This window comes from Scomber scombrus, chromosome 5 (genome assembly GCF_963691925.1).
Source record: "Scomber scombrus chromosome 5, fScoSco1.1, whole genome shotgun sequence".
Classification (NCBI taxonomy): domain Eukaryota; kingdom Metazoa; phylum Chordata; class Actinopteri; order Scombriformes; family Scombridae; genus Scomber; species Scomber scombrus.
Window position 1 is genome coordinate 4,345,108 of NC_084974.1, and position 17,172 is coordinate 4,362,279.

General features: G+C 39.2%; 1 protein-coding gene across 1 annotated transcript in view; it reads left to right on the forward strand.

Annotated features, from left to right (window-relative positions):
* sorl1 (sortilin-related receptor, L(DLR class) A repeats containing) overlaps positions 1–17,172 on the forward strand; it is a 93,699-nt gene that overhangs the window by 24,733 nt on the left and 51,794 nt on the right. Inside the window, exons 4-6 of the mRNA XM_062419261.1 lie at positions 5,023–5,184; positions 6,223–6,290; positions 14,878–15,058. Coding sequence (XP_062275245.1) covers positions 5,023–5,184; positions 6,223–6,290; positions 14,878–15,058 — 411 coding nt within the window. The remainder of the gene's footprint in view (positions 1–5,022; positions 5,185–6,222; positions 6,291–14,877; positions 15,059–17,172) is intronic.

Consider the following 17,172-nt stretch of genomic DNA (forward strand, 5'->3'; position numbering starts at 1 on the left):
TTTGGTTTCATACTCTGTTCAACCATCCAACATGCATTCTGATTTAACCATACACGCACCTGAAGTGAGACATGGTAATCGGATGAATTATACTTGTTGAAATTTTTGCTTAAAGGAAGGAAAAGTACAATTATGGAGAGAACTGCCAAGCCATTGCAGTCGAGGGAGTGGTTGCCTACAGTGGGGTAATGGCTTGTGGTCCTGTGGATTGGTGAAGCTCTTGCTCCTGAAATTGCTGGTAGTTATTATTCAGAGATGCAAACAACTCACCATTCGAGCAAATTTTTATTCCGCCTCGCTGTTCTGTATAAAAAGGTCCGGACACTGAATGGGGGACAGAGTTGCTGCATCAGTAAGCAGCTACAGGACACTGTTATTAGCAGCTGTGGTCGAGCGAGCTAAAGAGTGAATGAAGAGAGGGAGCGCTGACAGTAAGAAAGCCGGTGAATCAGATCAATAAAACGTTATTATCTGATTGTTTCACAGCGGTTACGTTCAACAGTACACATAAACTTCCCCACACATCTCCACTCAACCCTGCAGCTCAGCCTCAAACCTCTGAATGTGAAACACCTGCGTGGTATTTAAAAGCACACAGCAGCAGCTTTATGCTGCTTTAGTTGCTTCAGTTTAAAAACGTCTTAATGACAGATCTTTATTTCCATCTGTACAACTCGGATCCTGATCCACTTCTAAGACATCTGGAAGTCTTTTATTGATAAGACAAGTTAGTTTAGTTATTTGAAGAAACACAATGCAAACTTGAAACAATGTGGGACAAGATATTTACTGAAAATGTTAAAATCTAACAGTATTTTATATGTTTCTCAGTAATGAACAAGTTGAACTTAGATATTCACTTCTGCTTTCTTTGTTTGAGCTAATATATGGACATTAGTTTTTTGTTGGTTTGTTTGGAACATTTATTAACTGGTTTTCTTTCCCCATGCTCTGTGGGTGTGTCATCATCATTTATATCTATACAACCAGCAGTTAAATATTATAATATTTATAGATATAACGTCTTAATGTTGCTCTCAGAGTGCACCTGAACGATGCATTTGACTTAAAAATGTACAAAATGGGTCTCACTACCATAGTCTCTGAAAATGTTGTGGGATACACTGAACCACTGGATGTAATATCAAATTAGAAGTGTGTTGTTTTATTTGTGTGATATAGGATTCTTGCTATTAACTTTTATTGGCAATGTATATATATATAAGAGATAGAGTGAGTGTTGCCGCCAGTGTGAGTACCCCCCCCCACGCGTGCGTCATGTACTCACCTTTTTCAGTCCTTACCCGTTTGCATCCCTGATTATTATTAGTCATTATGATCAATTTAACTGCTACAATTTAAAATATTTACCATATAATTATTAAATGAAATAGTCCACTGTTGCAAAGGTCAAGGATCAAGATCAGGATCCTTCCAAGGTGGATTCATATCGTCCCAATGGCAACAAGTAATAATAATGTTTCTCAGGTACTTAACAGCTATTAAATACCAGGTGTTTCAATACGTTGCGTAATCATCATTTGATAAAGCGATTGATAGTTAATCTACTTAGTTGCTGTATGTCAGGAACAGCAGGGAGCTCAGCAGTAATGATCAGAGCACCCGGCCTGTGGAGAGGGCACATGGCTTCACAAGGCTGACGGACTGTCAGGGGGTCATTAGTCTGGCTCAGATGGGTTCAGTACAAGACAGAGCACAGCAAAGGAAGGAGGGAGTGGATAAGGGGAAGCAGACAGAGATGAAGTGATTGTACTGGACAAATATAGGTTAGGCAGAGAGAAATACAAAAAGCAGGATCTTCTCCGGGTTTCTGCACAATCTAGAAACAGGATTCCTAGATCAGAGCTCTAGGAATTATAAAGGGAACAAAGCTCCACTGTGCATGCTGGCAGACAAAAGACTGATGGTTTTTACATCTTTACAATCCACACCTTTAGAAGAATATTAGCTGCATCATATTTCAAGAACTAAATAGAACTTAGAGTTTATTTCTTCCTGCAGATTTTCATTTCTAAACTTTTAAAGTGTATTCGTCTGAATGTATTTCCCAGGGGTTTGAATACATATGAAACCAGATCTGCACAGCTACCTGTTCTTGTTTTGAGCCTGGTACCAAGCTAACCAGATATAACCTAAATAAAAGAGAACTCTGCTTGATGTAGTGAGTTATCATTTTCCCACAGGTAAAAAATCCCTTATCCCTTATGACAGTGAAGCCAGATGTTCAGTGGATGTTGGGTTTGCTTGGTTGCTTGATCTAAGACATGAGATGCCGTTGCTGTCCAAATGAGCTTCTAACTTTATTGTATTTATTTCTTTCTTTCGTACAATTCCATAGCTAAAGACAACTATTAGGATTGAATGTTATAATGAAGGATTAAGGGTCCTAAGGGTGTACAAAATGTTGTCTAAAGACAAGTGTTCATACCTGTTCCAAATGGCCAGTCTGGAAGGTGAGGTGAAAAGCCTGCTGTCATAGCCTAGCCTCCTCTGTTCACATCGCACTCTCTTTCTAATCTCTCTGAGAACTTTGTATTTTACATGTCTCTATAGTCTCGACAAGATGTTGACAGCTGTGCACACTGTTGGTATTTCATCTCTAATCCTAACCCTGACTACAGAGTAGAATCTGCTCAGTGAATCTTGAGTTTATTAGAATTTTTAGAATTTGAGTTTAACCTTCAACCAAAGTTACTAATCACTAAATTGACTGCTATAATCCAACTCTGGTCATGTTTTTTTTTTATATCAACCAGTGAAAGCTACATGCTAATTAAAGTGTAACGTTAGCTTTAAAAAAGGAGATAGTTCATCTAATTGCATTGCCAGGCTGAACCTGGCTAAGCCTATCATTCATGGTGGTACGCTTTGTTCTTCACACTATAAATAATGAAATTCATTATGTGAAGAATGAAATTGGAGAGAAACGTGAAGTGGAGGTGAATGTCGGATTGTCTGTCTTGGAAAAGTGAAATTGTTAGACACACCCTGATTATTCTGCTGTTGAATAGTAATTATTACACACTGCTAGACTCTTAAGTGTACTTTATATGCTGATGAAGATAAAGTAGCCAATAAACCAATAGATATACATGAATCCCTTTTTATTCCTGTATTAAAAAGACAGTTTTTAGAATATATTAAGTTAGCGTTGGCTCATACTAGGACAAGATATCAAAGGTTTTTGAGACTGTAGCAACAAACTAGACCAGCCCTCTTTTATTCAGACACGCAGAGATTTTAACAAAGTACTGACATAAAAATATATACTCTAGTTGAGGAAATGGAACGTTCTCCAACTTTCAGCTCCTGGTTTCATCCCTGCTTCTTGGTACGTTGTTATTATTCAGCGTACTGCACTCATCTGAACACTTGAACAGGCTCCCGCTTCCAGTGGGACTGAATTAGCAAAGCTCCATTGTACATTAGTGATCTGGCACCTCAGCTTTTCCAACACACTGCACACTCAGATATCACTGAAGCACATAGAAGCACCAGCAGACATTTGCTTCAGTAAGTTGTTGGGTTTTTTTTTTTTTGGGGGGGGGGTTAATGGAATTATACTCAGTGTCTCAAATGAATCAGCACAAAAGCTCTAACTTGAGATATACAAGAGGGGTACATATATATAGATATATGTTTCATCATAAAAATCCTTTTTTTTTTTTTTTAATTCTCATGTTCCCAATGCACCATTTCAACAATATAAAAACTGTTACCCTCCACCAATATTTACACTCCAAAATCAGTTTGTGTCATGTCTTCTGTGGCTCTGGAGGAGCTCGGGCAGTCTTTAGAAAAAACAGCCCTAATGATGTCATAATGATGTCATCAGGATTATCTCAGCTTGGGCTCAAAGACGATTATTATAGAAAAGCCAAAGTTACAAATTGGGGGCACTGAGTTTGAAACACCAGGAAGGGAGGGTTTAACAAAACAATGTCACTGTAGCCTTGTGGGAAATGTAGTATTCAGTCAGTATACGTCTGCTTCTGCTGCAGTTTGAGTTTGACCATTCTTTTCTTAATCTATCTTTCATAAACCCCCCAATTTAATGGAAGTGTCATTCTAAATTGCTGGAGTATTCCTTTAAAGACTGCATTAATACTCAGTAGAGAGTTTTAATTTAATGTCATGATTTCTGGATAAGAGGCGATTAAAAATCCTCCTTTTATGTAACTTTATTTCTTCTGTTAGTGTATCATGTGAGTCCATCTTATCAGTGCAGCTATAATGTGCCTTATTCATACAGGACTGAGAGGTTAATAGTGCAGTGTCCACTCAGAACAGGCCGATAGCTTCTCCCCTGGCTGCTATTTCAACACATACAGAAATGAATACAGTAGATGTGAAAGAACAACATGAAAGAAACTAACATTCTATTATACACAGATGATATAAATAAAAGACGATGTACTCTTACAGTAAATACATGTTCTTTTCTCATTTCATTAAAATAAGGGCTGGATTTAAAAATAAAAATGCATCAAAAAATAACATGTATGGGCTCTAAGCGCTTCCAAAACCCAGGTGACCTACGCCAAATCATGTACCTGAACGCCTCATTTGTCGTCACTTGCTGCTAACTCTGTTTTCTGTCTAGATACAAGTTCAGAGTGTTCATTCTTGATTAAAAGCACTGTTTTTGCTACTTTTCTCTCTGTAGAGCACTTTTCACTGACTCGTATCACGCCTTTATCTCTGCTCTCTCCCAGACACATTCAGGAGTCAGTCTGCAGAGCTGGTTTATTCAAAGTTTATTAATATTAGATGTATCGCGTGTCCAAATTGCACTAAAATTCAACACGACACTCCCTTTCCCCTTCCCCAGCAATCTACCCGCCAACTGTGGAGTTGAAGGAACTCAGAAAAGTGGGATGAGCACAGTCTAATTATAATCAAACTTTGTAGTGGCGTTTGGGAATACATGTATAGATGGTATGTTACTCTAAAGTAGCATCCAGGAGAGTTCTTACATCCTTTTTTTTCCTTCTCCCTCAGTATCTTTTCGTCGACTCCACCAACAACTACCTGTGGAACACCTTCGACTTCTGTAAGAGCGTCCAGGGCTTCTCCCTCCCCTTTAAACCCACAGACCTGTTGCTCCACAGCAGAAGATCCAACCTGGTGCTCGGCTACGACAGCTCTCACCCAAACAAACAGGTAAAGGCTCACTCCGCCTGCAGCAGCACCCACAGCCGCAGCAGCAACACGCAGTCATGTTGTTGTTTTATGATATAATCTCACGTTTGAAACCACATGAATGGCACAGGCATATTTGGCATGAAACCTGATTGAAATCTGTTTATTCAGCTTGAAACCCTTTTGCTTTCTTATTAGTCACTTCTTTTACAGTTGAGAGAGATCTCATCATCAAACGTCCCTATTACACAAAATCATTTTAGCTGCCAAGAGAGTTATATTTTCTCATACAAGCACCTCTAGTCCAACTATAAACAACGAGTTTGATCTATTTGTGGTTTTAGTCTTTTTGAAAAAAGGAAAAACACAGAAGAAAGTCCACACACTTCAGCTCCCAATGCAGGTATACTTAAACTATACCTGCATTGGGAGCTACAGAGTGTGGAATTTCTCCTACCTTTACAGATTTGGTCCAGCACCTGTTTTTTTTTTGTTTTTTTTTGCTCCAGATGCTCACATCTGCTACACAGCTTTTTAAAGGAATAATACAAAATTTGCTTTTCTTTATCATACATGATAATACAGTCGATATATTTAGATTTGACTGTTTTACATCACATGCCCTGCTATGAACAAATCTGAAATCATGAAGTATGCTGTAATACTTCACACCAATCCCTATTCATATTCTTGCTTCCATCCATCAAATGTCCTTATTATTTAAATCAGTGGGAAGTGTTTCCATTTAAACATTTTCAGCAGTTGTTTGATTCAGTATTTTATTACAGCACATGTTAACCAATAGTAGAAGTTTGGGTTTTTGCATGGAAGCTTTTTTTCGTGTGTGTATTTTGTTTCCTTGTCTCAAGTTCAAAGCACAATAGCGGCTGCACAGCTCTCCAGTGTTCTCCTTGTCACATGTGCAGGAGCTAAAACGAAGGAATGAGCTTGACCTACATTTTTACAGTGCACCATCCCCCCTCTTCTTCTTGTCGCCCCCCCCCACCCCCTCTCCTCCTCCACCTCCCGCCACCCTCTTCTCCCCTCCTGCCTCCGTAGCTGTGGAAATCAGACGACTTTGGGGAGACATGGGTGTTGATCCAAGAGCACGTGAAGACCTACTTTTGGTAAGATAAGCAACGCCTCGGCTCATGATGAGCACAATATGCACTGTGTAGAATACATACTGTAAACTGTGTTCTGCATTCAGTGGCTTAAGGAGGAAATGGAGGATAAAGATCATATATGAGAATGATGTGGCTAGTTTCACTTTCATACATTTTTTTGGCAAGCACAGTCAATCAAGCAGAGCTGATTCTCTTCACTTTAGATACAATTCAACCAATTCCCTGTCCAAAAATGTTCAAGTGCTCAACCACTCCCCTCTCTGTCTTCATAAACTAAACAAAGGTAGAACCCATTAATGTGCATGCAAGTCTACACTGCACCTCAGAGGACAAAGTTTCCCAAAAAAAATCCAAAATGAGTGCTGGAAATGAACTCAAATATTTCATCTTTGAATATAACATCATGTACTAATATTGTTCAACATGACAGGGATTGGTTACTTGTAGGATTTTCATTGACAATACATTATTTTCTGTGTGGTGAACCATGAATTTAAATGTCTTAATCATGGCTCTTCGACAGCTTTTCAAACAACTTCAATGGAGTGAGCATTTTTTTGGACATTGCGGTCATTCAGATGTTTTTTTCCCTCCCATCTCATGTAAAGGCAACACTGTCTGGATTCTGTTAACAGTAGTGACAGACTGTGCTTGTCTTCTAGGAAGAGCCCGTCAATGGGTCCATTATTTGAGTTGGTGAGCAGGATCAGACCTGAAGGCTGAAGGGGGGGGGGGGGGTCATGTTTACTTTCACTTTGTCAGTATATGTGTGGGTGGGTGTGGCAGTATTAACGAATGATGATGCATTAGAGTGTCGGTACATGTCACAGCAGCCTCAAATGTGTATATTATACATATTTTATACTCAATGGTGCCTGTTGTAACTGCTAGCAATACTGCGGTTGATGTAGTCACATGTTTAGTTACAACAATTAATGTGGTTGAATCTGTGAAACATCTCAACCACACCTCGGATTGTTTGAGGAGTGGACTAAATACCAGCAGAACAAGAAAGATAGATGCATCTTTTGAACATATTAAATGAGGAAATGAACTATAAAGAAGTTGTGATTTATAGAAGCTGTATCTCCCATCTCCTGTAGTCCCCAGGCGGCATCACAGAGGTCAGGTAGAGACACACTTGCTCAGTTTTGGCAGCCATGGAGATGAAAGGTGATCCAGATTATCTCAGGTCACAGAGAGAACTCGTTCCCTCTGTGCGCTATTTATATTTTATTGGAGCATTACTTATGAAATAAATGTCAACACCTAACATCAGTCAGTGAAACCTCAGAGTGATGGCTTCAACCTGACAACTCACACTTGGGATTTGTGTGCAAAGATCATGGTAAACAGCAAAAGGCAGTGGTGGAGATGGTTTCATGTATGAAACTCCAATTTCTGTTTTTGTAGTTTGATTAGGAAAAAAACCTCAGTGCAACCAGGTGATCCATGAACATGAATGATGAATACTTTAGCAACCTTACCAGAACAACACCAATTTGGGAGTTGGCAGTTGTGTTGAGACCAAACATGAGGTGAATTTTTGCCTTGCGTTATTTGTGTGAGTGTTGACCATGGGATCATTTGTAATTATTCGTCCCAAATGGCCAAAATACATTACTGTGCATTAGCCGTAAGCTAGCAAGTATTGAAAGGCACCAACCATCACTGAGGTTTTTTTTGCTCAAGTTGAAACCATTTCAACTCGCGTACATGCATATTTGCATCAGTTTGAGTCGCCTGGCACAGATTTGCATCTTTGCATTGACTTTGAATGTAGGCCTGTCACAATAACTGCTTTTGTTAGATGATATATTGTCTCAGAAATAATAATGATAAACGATATTATTGCCATCTGAAGATCATTTTATACCACTGATATAGTGATAATATAATAGCATAATAATGTAAGGGGGGCGGGGGGTATGATGTTGATAATTACGTTATTGTACGATAAGTTTATAATTATTATGACAGGCCTATTTGTAATAAATTCACTTAGCGTTCGGTCTGAACACCGTCACAACTCCACAGTAGAAATAAAAGCTAAACAGAACTTGACGGGAGGCAACCCTTTCCCGTTCTTTCCTGTTCTTTGTGGTGTGTTCAGGTGCATCTTTTGACAGAAGGCGCGAGTTGACGTGAGGCAACACATCAGTCAGTCTTTGTCGGCACTCGATGTGTGAGATCAGCTCAGGGTGTCAGGGCTCTTAAGGTCTTTATTAAATGTTTACTCGCCTGTGTCTTGCCCCGGCTTGTTGACTCTACATCCTGTTAGCCAGGCCCAAAGTTTATTGACGGGTGAATGAAAGACTTCGATAGAGGGTTTTTAACATGGGTCTTGTACTCTATTTGATTTTGCTCCTAAAGGTGCTTGTTTTAGACATCTGTACTGAATCATGTGTGCAGTATGTGGATGATAACTTACAGATACCTCTCCAAATGATTCTTGATGACAGGTGTGATTGGAGTTCAGGAAGGATAAATGGTGGTTTTAGAAAAATAACAAAATACAGTTTGAGTCATAAGATATATCGGTTAAGTAGATTAATAGTTACTGTAAGTAAGCTAAGTGAACTAATACTTTAAGGTCAGAGGATATATCATGCCTGTATATAAACAAGGAATAGGAATCATATGCCCATACATACACATACCTATACATACATACACATATATATGTACCGAGCACTCGTGCAGTCCCACTCCTGCTCCCTCACAAATGGACTCTTACCTATTCTGTCAAGTTATTTTATATATTTATAAACAAAGTGGCATCAATACAGCTAAGTTCATCTTATAATTGTCTAACTGTCACATTTAAGGTCATTAGAAGTATTATGTGTTATGTATCTCACCCATTTTTCCTATCTTTCTTCAAAGACATGAACTTGATTTCTGTTTCTCATAGTATTTTTTTCCATTTCCATTTTTCTTTACAAGATCCCTCCGTTTAGAGTTAATTAAATAGAGTGCAATTATTAGTTGATTAATAAATAATAAATTTATTTAATGACATCAAAACTATTTGGATAATTGATGAGTCATTTTGAGTCATATTTAAGTAAAAACTGAATATCTTTGTGTTGTGACTGTTGAAGATGTGTGACATTTGAAGACTTTTTTTCCCTGACATTTTATAAACCAAACAACTATTCAGTCAATTGAGAAAATAATTGACAGATGAATCGATATCAAAACTAATCGTTAGTTACAGCTCTAATTATAAAGCCTGTGAAGTATTTATTTGCACACTTTTTTTGTCGCCTTACAGGGTCGAGTTTGTCCTCATGATGATTTTAGAATTAACAAATTGTGTCTGAATGATTTCCCTTTAACAAAACACACACTGACTGGATTCAGCATTGCCTCCGAACAAAAGAAAAGATTACTTCCTGCTGTTAATCAAAACAGTTGACATATAGTCTGCTTAACCCAAAGTAGCCTTTCTTTTACTGCCTTTTGAGCTCTACCACCGCCAGCAGCCAGACAATGAAATCAGTGATTGCGTATCCCCTTTCCTCTGCCAAAAAGTTCAGCAGTCTGAGTCTGACGCTGTAAATTTAAATGAAAGCAGTCGGGATTTCGGGTCAGTGCTTCAGACTGTAAAAATCATGGGTTGTGGGGAAAATTAGGAAACTAGCACTGAACAACACAATCAGACCTCTCTGATGTCTCCCAGTTGATAAATGAGATGAATTAGATGAATAAATGTCTCCTGCAATGCGGTTCGTGTGGTTGCTAGATGGAAGCTCCTTTTGAGACGGATCACATGGAGCTGCGGGTCGCCCTCGCTGTCGCTCCACAGCCAAGCTAAATTACTTTTTGCAGAGAACACAGGCTTCTGTCACCGATAACAAGATAACACACACAGCGTCTGCACACAGCCACCCACACACCTCACCTAGATCATGTTCCCTTTTTTGCAAAATTGAAGGCTGCTGGATTTGAGAACTGATAAAGAGGAAACAAACCACAGGAAACTGTTGTCACGAAAACACCTGATTGTCAGCACTTCCTCATACACAGGAAAATAATGCATACCTGAAATAATACATACTTAGAAAATAAACAGATAGAACTAACAATAAATATACAAATAGAACAAACTAGAAAATGAACCCTTAAACCAAAAAAAGGCAGGTGCAAAGACAGTAGACGGGTTAAAATGTCGAATTTGAGATGTGTTTTGGGTTTAAGCCCTGTAGGCTGTTGAATTGTCAGTTTTGTAAATTGAAAACTGAAAGTAAAAGCTGAAAGCAGGTGAAATGTCAACACATTTTTAAGTAAGAGCAGCTAAAATGTCGGTCATAGTCTTAGAAATGAAAGCAGCTGGGATTGAATTTGATGAGTAAGCCGAAAGCAATTATCTGTAGGTAAGTATAAGAGATGAAAGCATCTCATATAACAACTGAATTAAAGCAATATTAAATAATCTGTATTCAATTGAAGTCAAAGCAAAGACAAAACTAAAACCATAGCTTTTTTTCCTCCTAATAAAAAGTCTATTCATGTCTATAAGGTAGAATCCATCTCACTTAATATCTGTCATGTGACTCCGAGCTTGTTTACTTGGTCTCAGTTGTCATTATCAATGAATGAAAACCAGCTTCAATCTATTTAATCAATTCAGGAAGGACAAATATGTGCCTCCGCTAATATGATAGAAGCTTGTTATTAGTTATTAATCTCAGCAGACATAATTTACCTCCTCCTCACATTTGTCATCTAACTGTATTGTCAGATCAGGTGAAAAGGAGTACCAAGTCAACCATGTTATCATCAATATTTATCCAGTCAGTCAGTCAGTCCAAACTTGAGAATTTAGAAAGTACTCCTATCACCATGGCAACCCGTGTAAAACCTGTGATAATAGGTTGGAATGAAGTTGGCTAAAATTCTAACACAGATTTGGGTGATCATTTATACCTCATGCTTCATAAACAGTCAAACCAAACCAGGTCAAATTGACCCACGAGGACAAAAGTTGCAACAACAGGGTTAAATATTTGTGTAGTCTCACAGTTTGCCCCTAACAGCAAATGAAAAAGGGTTATTTGGCTTGGATTGTGTGTTTGGACCACAAAACTTACCAGGACCTCCAGCTCCGTCTTTTATTTACCTCCAGACTACTTTTGTTTTGCGTTGTTTTGGTCCCTTCATGAATTGGAATCTTAAAGCTTGGCAGTAAGAATTTTTGACTTAAGTTTTAGTTTGTCCGGACACATCTTCCGTTCATTTTGGCCTACCCAGAGCACATTGGCATCCAATTACATCCTTGAAACACCTTTTAAAATCTTGTCCAAGTACAGTTTGTTTTCTCGAGCAACAAACCTCGCTGTGTTCTTTCAGTGTTCTTCATAAGCTACCAAGTGTCCTGTCTACAGCCCACTGTAATCACTTAACTGAGCCTTTTAGTTTCATCATCCTTGATTCATAGGTTTCTTGATTTATTTAGCTAATGATGGCATTTTGTGGTTGGCCGGTTACATCTGATAAAGTCTGTAAAAGCTACACCACTGCAGTGGTGAACCAGCCAAGAGAAACTGCAAATTATCTGAGGACAAAAGCAGCACAAAAAAAAGGATTGATCTTAAACTCTCCCCAATTTGGCTCTAATCCTGTTTGTTCTGGCTTTAGCGGTAGGCGCTACTGTTGTGCTGCAGATCAGTCTAGGCGCCGAAAGCCAGAGAGACTCGAGCCTTACTCGCAGCCTGCTGCTAGATGCATTCAAAACCAACCCAATCTGATGGGTCGATCCCCCACCCAACTCCTAATCCTCTGTGATCTCACTGCTAGGAGACAGACTGAGCGGCAAAATCCTATGTGTATACAACGAGAAGTGTACAATCTTTTCTTCCATATGGATTACAGACAATGCTACAAATCCAACAGAAAGAGAGATTTCAAATGCATTGAGAGAAACAAAAGGGAACAGGAAGAATAAGAGTCAGGGCATGTAGAAGGTTAACATAAAGCACATGTGATCGGAAGGACTAAATGTCACTACAAGAGAAGGGGGAGAAAAGCAAATTTGTCAATGTTGACTGGAAGTGAACACCTTTCTGAATGACGGTAGACATACTTACACATACTGTATGTCAGGAATTCTAAACATTTGGTATGAAAATTATCACGTCTATTAAAATCTTGGCTGTTGGCATCCTCAATTCAGAAAGGCTGGTATTGTCCTTTTAAAGATTTCAGGGCAACCCTTACTGAATAACAAGCAGAGCTGGTAGCAAATGGCAAAACAGGGAGGAAGGGTGTCAAGGAAGTGTTTAGAAGGGTTTAATTAATTCAAAGGAACAGGGACAGAGACAAGACTCTTCATGCACTCTCATCCCAGACAGTGTCCATCAGTTGAACAGGGACCTTTGAAAGAATGCCACAGAGGCCGAGCTCAGCCGAGACACTGCTCTCTCTGTTTAGCTCTCGAGACTCTGGAGGAAAACACACTGATTTGGAAGGCAGACGATAAGACGCAGTCAACCTCCTTCATTCATTCCAGATGACTCTCCGTGCCACGGTTTCTGAACACCCTTTTGCTGTACACTCATAAGCCACAAATAGTTTGACCACTCGGTTTTTCAAGGTTGACACACAGACAGATATTTTCAGTTTGAATACGCTGATGGTCCGTGTTTTTCAACATTTATTATGTTGAAATGTTGCCATTTTTATTGGGGGAAAAAATGATAAGGACTCTTTGTCTGAGTCAAAAAGCCTTTGAAACAACTCAGTGAAAGCCAGAATAATTCTGTTATTTTAGGTGTTGCAGCAGCCTCCCGAGGCAAAATTCAGTACATGTTTTTCAGACAAACACCTCTGTTGAGTAAAGTTCTTCACGCTATGACGATTTCTTAGATGAGGCATCTGAAGCAAAACTGGATACTAGCATTAACTCAACACCATTCTTCAGTCTTCAATTCATATCACCTACATGTCTCTGAACGCTGGGGGGGATAATGGGACAACCATTGGAAACCCACAAGAACACAGAAAGGACAAGCAGTCGCCACACATAAAGAACAGAGATTAAACTGCTGTGAAGGGACATTGCAAACTACTGATAATCATGAAATGTGTTTGACTAGCTGCAACAGTAAATGCAGACAGCTGGCCCATATCCGACTTTATCTACTGAGAGTGTAGCGATGCGGTTGGTCTGCTCCATCAGTAGGCTGGTTTAAACCACTTCAGCACTGATGGGTTGAAAGAAAAAAAATATCCTCAAATGACCCATAGTGGGAACTTTTTGACCTCTAGTAGCAGTGGCAGTTGTTGATGATATGGTGTCCAACTCCCTTCCTCAACCCCCTGCACATGAAACCTACTAAAATCTGCCACATTGCTCACTTAATGTATGTAGAGACTGAGATACTGCTGTTTCATATTTCATTGCTCAAAAATCTGAAAAGATTATAATAATCCAAAATTATAGTATCTGCATGGAGAGATACCACTATGAGGAAGGGGTGAAATATGTTTGTTTTTAGTCATTCAGGTCAAATGATCTTTAAAAGCGACCATGTAAAACTGCCACATGTACAGCACCCCTCATAATTTGGACACGCTCATATTGCTGTGAAATGCTGCAGGTATTTAATCTACTGAAAGAAAAGCAATGCATTGACGCCCTCGCCAATTGCCAAACCAAAAATGGTACTGCGTTTAAGAATGTAGAAAAGAGGCTGTGTAGGTGGTAAAGTGAGCATGAGATTAACGGTTTCCCCTATTTAAATTACAAAGTAATCCAAATTGCGCTTACATGCATTTGATTGGCTAATGCGGTGTATTGCGCGTTGACGACACAATGCATTGCAGCAAAACTCGAGCAGGATTCAAGCTTTTTGCTGCACAAGCCGACATCACCCCCACTAATGCTAACACATTTGTTCCATTGAAATGAATAAGGGGGCTGCATTGATGTCTCACAGTGTTAATGTTGGTCTGAACAACATCTTGTGGAAAATGGAAAATGGAGGAATGTTATCGTAACATCATTTAAGTGCAGTCGCCTTATCAGTGGTTTTCAATGTATATTTGTAGCAATGAGCTAAACTTTGGTGACACATATCCCACCACTGACCAAAAAAGCAAGCTGTCTTGACAGTGCTGACCTTTTGTGATGGGCAACCCGAGACTCTGAATAATTAACCGACTCAGAATCATCCACTAAATGATTCCTCTAAAAGTCAGTATAAGACCATATTGAATTATTTCCCAGCCATGACCTCAACAAAAAGACCTCAATGAGAGTGAATAACATTTATAATGAATTGAGACAGCTACAGCTGGTGATGAGACATCCTGTAAACCATGCAAAAAAATGCTGGGCCATGTACTGGATGTTATTGGATTATAAATTATTGGAGTGGGTAAAGTGACCTCTAAACATACAGCGTTTGGTAGGTGGAATATATACTGTACAATGTATATCATTGCATGAAGACATGTCTAACTAATTTATCTCTTGTTCTCCCATCTTTGTGGTTCTTTCCTCACCTGCTCTCATTTCTTCATATACCTTAAACTCTTTCCCTCCAATCCACCCTCTATCACCTCCTTCCATTTCCTCCAGGGGTGTGGAGCCCTACGACCCCCCCACCACAGTGCTGGTCCAGAGACACGAGCCCCAGGGCGTCTCCACTGTACTCAGCAGCACCGACTTCTTCCAGAGCGAACAGAACCGCAGAGTGATCCTGGAGCAGGTGGACAGCTTCCAGCTAAGAGACAAGTACATGTTCGCCACCACCACCAGGGTAAGTGAGATGGGGGAGGGGTAGCTGAATGCTCAACAAGGTTCGGAATGCTTTAATATTTTCAGTGAAGTTTAGAAATGATGGAAGGAAGAAGTAGAAGTTTAGTATCTTTTGCCTGTTGTTGTTTTCTAGCATATAAAAATGACATGGCTTCATAACGGTGAGCTTTATGAAAGGTGAAAACAATGAAACAGGCCGTTAATTAATTGGTTATGATGGTCATTTATGGCAGTTTTTACATCCCAACAGTATTTTTTTGTAATGCATCAATAAAAAAATGTTGCTTTCTTGGATGTAAATGGAAAGTTATAGTTCAATATTTTGGGAAATGACATATACTTTCTTTCTATCAGAGACCAGAGACCATCTCCAGCTCTGTACTTCACATACAAACATGATAGTGGCTCTAACTTTCTCATCTCACTTTTCACAAAGAAATGTAAATACAAATGTATCATCATATAATCAACTGTAAAGTATGCAGCTGCTAAAAAAACTTTCCTCTGAAACAAAAACGTTTACTCTTTACATAAAAATCTGTGGTAGTTCTGCATTTAAAATATGTCCCCAACCCTAACTTGACCTGTTCACACATATTTAAAGACCTTAAGTCAACTGATAACATTATTCAGTCGCTCTGTTTTCTTCTGTTTGGTTTTGGAGACTTAAAAAAACAACATCTTTGAGAATAGTGAGCACAGCTGAATAGCATTCACTGTCATTGACAGAAGCAGTCTGGTCAAGTGGAGCCTTTTTATACTTGATAATTATAATGAAAGGAGAGAGAGAGTGCTACAGTACTCACAGCAATCTGCTGTGCAAAATAATGAAGCTTGAAAGCAATGGTTGATGGTTTAGTACAGAACTAAAAAGACAAATCATTAATTCTTTTTTTGTTAGTTTATTTTGTTAGATAAATGTCATGTCCCACAGTAGTCTTTACTCTTTGGTTAAACAGTACACAGACATTTAATACAGCAACTGAAAGTAGCCATTTGGCCCCTAAAGTGCACCTGCATGCATATTTAGGACCTGTTTGTGTGCCTGTGATATGCATTGTAGCAATGTGGTGAACCACCAGTTTCCTATCTCAGCATAACTGACATTAGTATTTGGCTGGCTGTAACATGAAGCTCTGCATGTTTATCATTGTTAGTCCAGTGTTTGTGTAGTGGACGCTTCACTTAGACAGCAGACAAACAGACAGCGGAGCAGATGGCGAATATGATTTGGATCTCATCTCCTCTCTTGTTTCACACGCGGCCTCGGACAGATTTACTTTCCTCTGCGTCACATGTCGGCTCCGGCGTGGGCCGACAGCAGCTACGACGGTTGATTGTAAGGAGAGGTCGGCCGTGAAGGATTTGTCTGATCTGGTAATTAATATCAGATGGTTCGGCATACTAAGTTAATGCTTCTTGTTGTAGTTCAAAACCGCAGGGAAAGCAGGGAATTACATTATCTTTCAACACTATGATTAAGTGCCTATTTGCATAATTCTCAAATTTCTCTTCACCACTCGACTGTGTCAGCTGACGTTTGATATTTCTCTACATAATACATTTAAATGGAATGCGACAAACATACACTGATTTGAATGAATTAAATTACTGTGGCTTTGTTGCTATTTGCTATTAATGCTATTAATAATTAGTGTGGGTTATTTGATTGATGAAAGTGTGAAGAGACAGGTAACAGGGGTAGAAAGCAGAGGGAATCAAGCTGTGGATGTTGCCCTGATATGGTGTAGGTCTGAAACAGTAGGCTTCCAGAGTGGCCCTGCAAATAATACTGGATTAACAGTTTTATACGCCTCAGTTAGGCAGTAGATGAACAGTATGGTGCAAATTTACAGTGTACACACAAGCAGGTGGTGTTAAGCACTGGGCTAATGAAGTCAAAACAATACGGGGCTCTAATAATTCCACGGTGGCTAATGTGGTCAAAACCAGTGAGCATTGCATATTTCAAATTACTTGTGTGGTCCAGTGAGACACAGTGGTTGACCTGAAAATGTTGAGAAACCAGGGTGGTTTTCTGTTTTGAATGTGAAGCAACATGTTGTGAAGAGAAAAAAAAAGAGTCATGTGCATTGTCTGAGCCAAAGTGCACCA